The sequence below is a fragment of the Vanessa cardui genome, chromosome 9 (genome assembly GCF_905220365.1).
Source record: "Vanessa cardui chromosome 9, ilVanCard2.1, whole genome shotgun sequence".
NCBI classification, from domain to species: domain Eukaryota; kingdom Metazoa; phylum Arthropoda; class Insecta; order Lepidoptera; family Nymphalidae; genus Vanessa; species Vanessa cardui.
Genome location: NC_061131.1, coordinates 10,270,923 through 10,279,705, shown reverse-complemented (window position 1 = coordinate 10,279,705; position 8,783 = coordinate 10,270,923). Strand labels below are relative to the sequence as shown.

Genomic DNA, 8,783 nt, shown 5'->3' with positions numbered 1-8,783 from the left:
CTAAAAATAACGTTTTATAAATTTTGGTTTGAACGCAGTAGTATTACGGCCAAGTTAATTTTCAATATTAAATTTAATCACGTTATAAATTTTGATTAATTACTATTTCTATAATAATATCTGTCCGTCTTACAAAATTAGCATATTGTTACGGATATAATAAGATTTGTTCTTTATCTTCTTTATCATTCGCCTTTACGATTTAATAATATCTATGACATGACGTATTAAATATTAACAAGTTAGATTATATTAATTAACAACGCAAGTCTTTTTACCTATAAGTATACTTTACTGAGATCCTCCTTCTTATTGGCTTTTATAACAACCAACAAATAAACGGCTTTCTTGTTTTGGTCCACTATTGTGAATTGCAATGAAACAACCTTCGTCCCACGCAACTTAATAATACCCTTCTCGAAAGCTCTTATCTCTTACCGACCTATATTTCCCTAGTATAAAAAGGGGGCAAACCATTGTTTAAGCGGCCTCTGTATTTTACAATAAAAATATAATTTATGCAATTTGTAAAGAAGACAAAAATAAAGTTTTGTAAAACATTTGGTACGTTTTTTAATAGGTGAGATAAATAAATACTTGTTTGTTTTGTGAATCTCTCTGCAATTAAATTAGCCATTACTGAAATAAAGATTTTAATAATTTCTATCTTTTATTGTATAATATAATATAGGAATAAATAATATCATTAAATTATTCATTAAAGACATTCTATAAAGAACCCGTGGACATACAACATGTTTACTAATTTTAAAGTGAAGGTGCCATGCAATACGATAAGTAGCTGTAGGCAAATGCAAACAGAGTGAACGGCCGCTGCACGGCTGCATTATGCAACTTATCGGTCGTCGTGTTATCCTTGAGTGCTTGCTTATCCTTGCGCAGGACGACGACGCCGAACAAACAACCTCTTATGTTGATTTGCTGCCCTGGTAGTTCGCAGGATATTTTGTCCCTTTGGGAATGTTCTTCGACTATCCTAAGGGATATTAAATAAGGAGGATACAAAAAACGAAGTTATACTCATCAATTTTTCATTAAAAATATTTGTAAATATTCTATTATTCACGTGGCTTGTTTCTTCATAAACATCTTTTAAATAAAACAATTTTGTGATTTGGAAAAAAAATATCGAATACTTTTTTTACGTAATTTATAAGATATTTGATAATTTCAAAATAAACAATGGCGATCAATGATTGGACTTTAATCAATGACAGTCACAGTGATAAGGGAAAGACAGGACTAACCTCCTTATAACCTCTACGTTCCTGTTAGTTATTGACGTCATTCCAACAGCGTCCATCCCTTAGGTACCCCTAAAAAGAGGCAATCTAATAAAAAAATACATGTTTTCAATAAAGTATCACTTTTAGATAATTTAATACATTGTGTATATGCGATTTAAATTTATTACAAGGATGAAATTGATAAACATACTGAATTGAATATATGTATATGAACAACTTTTTATTATACAATCAAAATTATTTATATGCATACTCCAAATATCTTTTTTTGCATATTCAGCGTTCCTTTTTAAATCTATTCTATCCAAGCCATGTTACAATTAAATTATTTTCAGATATGCTAGATATAGTTGTACATCTTATCTCTATATGTATAAGTTGCAATGAAACTTCTACCGATGTCACGTTAGTTTCAATTTAGAAAATACTTACGAATGTATACATGGCCAATTACATTATTAAGGTTTGGAGAGAACGCTCTGGTCCAACAACAAGCTATTTAAATATTGCGTTTTTTTCTGTCGGAAGTTGAATAATAAAAAAAACTTTTCACTTGTAGTAGATTGTAGATAGAGAAAAATACATACAATCTACATAAAATGTTTTCGTTGGAGAACTTATATTTTGTTACTAGTCGGAAGTGAATTTTTATTGTTATAGAAATTGTTGTCGTGGGGAGACTAGTGGGTCATTAGGCTGTAGACCTTCAGCTAAATCTGGCCCTGATTGTAAATTAAATCACAAGGGGAAGTTGGGTGAATCTATAATTCAATATTTCAATAATATTATAATCTTATCACCTTTCGCCTTATTTAAGTGACAGCATAGTTTTTGTTAGATAATATCTTAATATCCTTTACTATAAAAAAATGTTTTTTTAATTTAACGTTTTCTTTTCCTATCTTAATTGATCAACAGTTCTTTAAGAAATATAAAAATCTGAAAATATAAAGTTACCTCAGCTCAAAAATCTTAACAGGTGTCTATTCAATTTTATCAGATATAGATAATTGTAACTACTACTTATAGCAACGCCCCATTGCAATTCAAATCCGAAAGAGAAGAAAGAACTTTGCAGGAAGGAAGGGTGCCAGAACGAGAGTCACAACCCCGCCCTTCTTGTATCCTTGTCTCACGCGTGAGCTTTCTAAAGCTTTCTACCTTGTCGAGCTCCCACTTTGCACTGGGTTCCTGGTACGTTCCCGCGCCAGGGCCGCCGTTGTCGCTAGCCGCTTTCTCCTTCTGACGGAAATTTTAGGAAACAAAACATATTAAAGCCGTCCGTATATTATTTTGTTCAAAAAGCTCAGATGATTTAAGCTTTTTCAAATGGACATCTTACGTCATGTACTTGAATTTAGGTCAAGAAGTTACAAATATTTTTTTACACATATAGTTAATACAAAACATGATGTTCATTCTCTACATTTACAACGTTTTTGTCTTCTATGTCACTAATAAATGATGTTAATTACAAATTGATAATTATAATGGATTTATATTTCTTGATTTTAATGTAGATAGGTACTTAAAGGGTGGCTTAACTTATGGTAATAACAATGTTTTTCTAGGTGGAAGCCAAAGTTATGTATTATACTTCAAAGATAATATCCACAACGCTTTTCGATGGCATATTTTTTAAATGCCATATATGGACAACGCCCTACCTGATACGTCCTCGTAATATTACATACTTTAAGCCAGAAACAACTCTACATCCCTCTACTCTACAACTAGTTACGTAAACGTATAAATTACAAAACATTAATTTCTATTAACAAATTTGGTAATGAAGATAGATAATTCTTAAATAACATTTTTGTGCAAAAACTAGAATATTTGAATAGAAATCATCTTTCGATTAAAACATGTAAAAGCTTCTAAAAATAACGGATATAAATTTATATACATGTTTGCATCGAGGTGATTTTCACAAGCGAGTACTTTGAATGGTAAAGGAGTTAGTGTAATATGATATCAAATGAGGAAGGGTTATAGAAACTCTCTAAAACAACGGACACAATTATAAGAAGAGCTTAAACGTTACTTTATGTAGTCCAACAATTTAATCGTCCGGCGTTGGTAAAATATTCGCTTTCAGTAGACATCGTGTCTTTAAATTAAATCTAAATTTATCAACATATTATAATCAAACGTACTTTTATCAATATCAAACACATAAAACATACATAAGTTAGTCGACTAATTTTATTTTAGTTAGACGATTATTCAAACATTAGAATTTAAGGGAAAAACAGCCATCACAGATAAGATTTTTATTAAGAATTTTAATAACTTGTTTCAGTATCATTTGGAGTTCGCTTATCACCGCCTACGACTTCAACACTCGCCCCGAATACATCACCGACTCAGGCGGCACCGACCATCAGCCAGGAACTGGCAACGGGGCTGCCTCCACAAATATGCGCCGATGCCAATAGCCTCACCACGCCACTTGGAAAATTACGAACCGCGATGCGAAATACAAGTTATACACAAATGAATGCGTTTTTCGATGCTTTTCTTGTGTTCTACAGTGATGAACATTTGGTAAGCGCTGCTTATAATTTTGTCTTAAATTTTCGCGATTATCACACATTAAAATAAAACTAGTTATAACGGATTTGAATCGCGTATATTAATTATTTTTGACATCCCGACGTTTCGAGCACTTTACAGCGTTCGTAGTCACGGGTAGACTAGGTAGGTAGGTAGGTAGCGCTGCTTATTTTTCATGATCTTAAAAAAGTGCATTTAAGTTCAAAAAGTGAAATTATATTTTTTATATTATATTTAACTCTGTGGCATGATGTTGGGACGTTGTTAAAGCTCCTCCAATCATGAGCCACAAGATTGTTAATGACCATATACAAGTTCTATTACTAGTCATATTAAGGAAATTGTTCAATGAACTAACTCTATATACTTTTGTTGATACCGTTTGTTTTTTGTTAAATTCCTTTGAGTTTTTCCCATATAATATGTGAAAATAAGACATACAATAGCCTTTTAAATAAAACTAGTTATAACGGATTTGAGTCACGTATATTAATGTTTTTTGACTTTACAGCGTTCGTGGTCACGGGTAGACCACAGTCTATAGGGATGTTATAACTAGTTTTATTTAAATGTGTAATGATCGCGAAAATTTAAGACAACATTATACAATACCCTTTGTTATTTGTTTTAAGTTATCTCATAAATACCTTATCTTAAATGTTTACCTTTTAATTTAAATTTCTGTAGTCCTTTTTCACATTTATTATTAATGTGTTAAGTGATGTAATGTCACAAACTCTTTCTCAATTCACCATCACAGAGCGAAGAGCCGTCTCCGGAGGAACGGCGTCTAGAGTACATCAGCGGGTGGGAAGGAGTAGGTACCGCGGCCGTTCTTGCGGACGGTGGGGCTGCAATTTGGGTTCCAGCAGGCGACGTCCGTCGTGCACGCGCCTTACTCTCCTGCGCATGGCTTGTCATCGATGGGGACGATCCTAGTCAGCCTACAATCGTCGAATGGATTTCTGTACGCCCTTAAACCATTTTTCCTTTAATGCGAAACCATTTTTTAATAACTTAGTAAGACCGTTTGATATCTTGTAATACTTTACTATTCATGAAGGCATTCTTCTTATATTATTTTAAACAATGTAATATTACAACAATTTAACTTATTAATGTATTTATAAGGATCGATGCCATTCAGTTTCTATTAAAGCAGGAGCGCCCAGGACGTAACGGTCGCATTGGTGGAGACGCAAGACTCACTTCTGTTGGCGAATGGCAAATGCTGTCTGCAAACTTGCAACGCGAAGGCTTACAGCTTGTCCACATGCCGACACTTGTTGATCAGTTATGGAACGAGGAAATGGATCCAATGAAACGTCGTCCAGAGTTCTCCAGAATTGTGGCCAACTTACACAAAATGGAATATACAGGTCAACTGATTATCATGTCAACTTCTATTATTATTAATTAACGGCATATTAATTAAAACACCGTTCTATTTGTAGAACCGTTCAAATTATCTTGGTTTTTTTTTAAACATAAAATTTATTTCTGTTTTAAACAAATCAGTCCGAGACACGTTTTACAATAATACTCAATAAAATGTCACGCAAATAACTTTCTTTGAGGTAAATAATTTCTAAAATAAACATTTTTTACAAAGCAGTCATATTTTATTAATAGCATATTATCGTAATAGTTAATTAATGATGTAGGAGTGACCTGGCGTGAGAAAGTATGGGCAGTCCGCAATGAGTTGCGATCGATGGCCGCAGACGCGATGGTGGTGACCGCTTTAGACGAGGTGGCGTGGCTTCTTAACATTCGCGGACGAGACAATCCCTATGCACCGCTTCTGAAAGCATTTGTAATCATCAGTAGCAAAGACGTCCGCGTGTATGCACCACCGGGAAAACTTTCCATGCCCGTTCGAGAAATTCTCTCAGTTTACAACTGTTATACAAATTCAAACAACTGTACAAGGTATTATAAATTTAATTATTAATATGTTTAACTTCGATAAAATAATAATTAGTTATATATTTCAAGAGTGAATGAATACACGACCATCTACTCGGATTTACGACGAGCCACCGAATCGAAAATTCTAATACCGACTGCCGGGACCTTTCAAAGAGGCGCATCAGCGGCGATCGCCCAGAGCGTTTCACAGGCAAAGAGATTATTCCAACCGTCCCCAATTATTTACCTGAAGGCACAGAAAAATCAAGCAGAAATAAAAGGCATGCGGAAAGCACATCTACGTGATGCGGTCGCCATGTGTACGGTCATGTGTTACATGGAATCCATGGTAGGATAATAATGAATTATTATAACAATACTAAAAACGTTTAAGTACATTCAAACCTACTAAAGATAAATAAATTAATACTTCTAGAATATCTTTGATTTGGGTCTATTTAAAACATTTTTTAAATCTAGATTATGTCTTACTTATAATTATTTTTAGGACACATTAATTAATCTTTTATTGTTTATACAATTAAACAATTCTATAAATTATTAGCCGTCGAAAAAATAATCATCTTTGAATGAAGACATGATATTATATTTATATATGTTAAAACATAATATATAACATAATATTCCAGGGAAAGTCAAGTTTGTATGAAAAGACGGTAGCGATGAAAGTTGACCTAACCCGCGCCACTCAGGCCGGCTACGTCAGTCTGTCCATGCAGACTCGGGTCGCGTTCGGCCCCAACGCCGCCGAGCCGGAGTACAAAGCTACTAACGACACCAATCGCCGGATATTCACTAATTCCACGCTGGTGATACAGTCCGGTGGACAATACGACGGTACCGTTGTTTATACCATTGTTAGTTAGGTACATTTATTTGGCCATTCCGAAATTCCTGTTAGTATCATCATATAAATCATTTTCAAATCACAAAATAAATCTAAATAGTCTAACAACACACAGTATAAAAAATATACAGTTTGCTCAGTGAACAAATAAAAAGGAATTTTGAAAATATATATTAATATTATATATGTGAAAGTAACTCTGTCTGTCTGTCTATTGCTCTTACGACCAAACCGCTAAACCGAATTAGAAAAAAATTGTTATGAAATAAACTTGAATTCCAAGCTAATTCTTTTGCCTGCCAAATGACAACCTACGCTATAACACAAGCAAAGCCTCGGGCGTGTTGTGAAATTGTTATTTACATTGCTGCCTGTATTTGTTTGCCGGGTGCAAGTCAGCCAGTGTAACTACAGACACAGGAAACACAACATTTTAATTCGTATGATCAGTAGCGCATGGGTGACGTAAGGAATAGTTGAAATTTATTATTGTTTCAATATCTCGGGGCGTTCAACACCTTGTGAATCATTTGTTAGTCCGCCCAAAAAGTAATATAAGACTTTTACTTTGAGTAAAGTCAGATGATTTCGGAGATGTTCCTGATAACAATTATCTTCGTGTATAAAATTGTTAAAATCCGTCCAAATATCTAATTACAAAAAGTATTCGAGGCGCTGTTTTCAATTTAATAATAAAATATTACATAGATAATATATGACTGATGGTTTACATACGATAAATTATATTGAAACAGTATGGTCTCTTGAATATTAAATCTTAATTTGCGTTTTGATTATGAGTCTAATATAATAATTTCTCGTAGAGGGTACAACTACAGTTACTCGCACACTACACTATGGTACACCCTCGCGAGAAGAGCGTAAAGCGTACACAAGCGTACTTCGGTCGCTTGCAGCGTTTGGTACACTGCTAACACCTGCGACACTGCCCGCTGCGCACACGGACCCGGTGGTCAGGGCGCCGCTTTGGAGCTTCAAACAGGATTACATTCCTCCTACAGGACATGGCGTGGGAGCTGCATTAAATCGACGAGAAGGTACAAATATTTGTTACTATAACTACCTATGAATAAGTACATCTATATAAGAGGATTCCTTATAAAGTCATTTATTATTATAATTCAAAATAGACCACTTAACAGACAGTTAAGTGGTCTATTTAGATTAAGTTGTGCCGCCACCTTCTTAGGGATTTAGCATACAGAACAGAAGTACTGTCTATTATTTGATGCTCTAGTTAATTATATCTTACTCTTACATCATTTCTTTACGAGTTTACAACAGCATTATGCTTATAATGATTATGGAGTTTGGTCAATTTATCAAATACAGTCGCTAAATAAATATGACATTTGAAATAAGGGAAACACGAAGTCTCAAATAATCCATTGATTGATCCCGATTTCAGATCCCGTTGTGATAGACTACAGGCAAGACACGAATCTCCATACATTTAGAGAAGGATACTTTATAACCATTGGTAAGAATGGAAGTAGAAGGAATTTTTATTCAATTACTTTTTTTCACAATAATTTTCAATTTTTGCCATCGACATTATTATCATTCCATTTTGATTTCTAGAACCAGCGTGGTATGAAAATAGAAAGTTTGGAGTGAAGTTAGGAAATGTTCTTGAAGTTGTACCTCGTCCTAATAACTATCTGGGCTTCCGAGAGGCGACGCTCATACCGTTTGAACCTAAGTTGATCGATAAAAACCTCCTTACTGAATACGAGGTAAGTTTTAAAAAGAAAACCCATAAATATGTAATATGCTAATTATATATTAATTTATCGCAATTATAATTATACCTCTAATCACAGATTAACTGGTTAAACGCGTACAACGATCGGATTCGACAAACTGTTGGTCCGGAACTGAACATCCAAGGTTTAACTGATGTTTACTACTGGATGATGAACAAAACTATCAAATTAGAGTCGCCAAGAGCGAAGAAGAATAATCCCAATTCCGCTGTGTCTTATAAAAGCTTACAAATAACAACTATAATAGTAATCGTCAATTGTATTCTGAATATCTATTAATTTATTTATTTTATCCGTGCTGTAGAAATATAGCTTAGTCATTTAATTTAAGTTTACCTTAAGTTAATATTTTGCTTGCATTTATTACATAAACCGATGATAATCGGCAAT

At 33.8% G+C, this 8,783-nt stretch overlaps 1 protein-coding gene across 1 annotated transcript; it reads left to right on the top strand.

Moving 5' to 3' along the window:
* Positions 1-3,249: 3,249 nt before the first annotated feature.
* Positions 3,250-8,783, top strand: LOC124532467 (xaa-Pro aminopeptidase 1-like). Its single transcript, XM_047107372.1, has 11 exons — positions 3,250-3,259; positions 3,574-3,818; positions 4,588-4,794; positions 4,990-5,206; positions 5,492-5,759; positions 5,826-6,087; positions 6,389-6,596; positions 7,431-7,664; positions 8,036-8,107; positions 8,209-8,363; positions 8,451-8,783. Exons 1-11 carry the CDS (start codon positions 3,250-3,252, stop codon positions 8,670-8,672), a joined length of 2,100 nt encoding a protein of 699 aa, XP_046963328.1. The 3' UTR covers positions 8,673-8,783.

Bases quoted from the DNA above. Each gene is read 5' to 3' on its own strand.
- LOC124532467 (XM_047107372.1), top strand. The intron at 6,088-6,388 runs GTAGGATAATAA...ATAATATTCCAG, and splicing joins TGTGTTACATGGAATCCATG to GGAAAGTCAAGTTTGTATGA. The intron at 7,665-8,035 runs GTACAAATATTT...TCCCGATTTCAG, and splicing joins TGCATTAAATCGACGAGAAG to ATCCCGTTGTGATAGACTAC.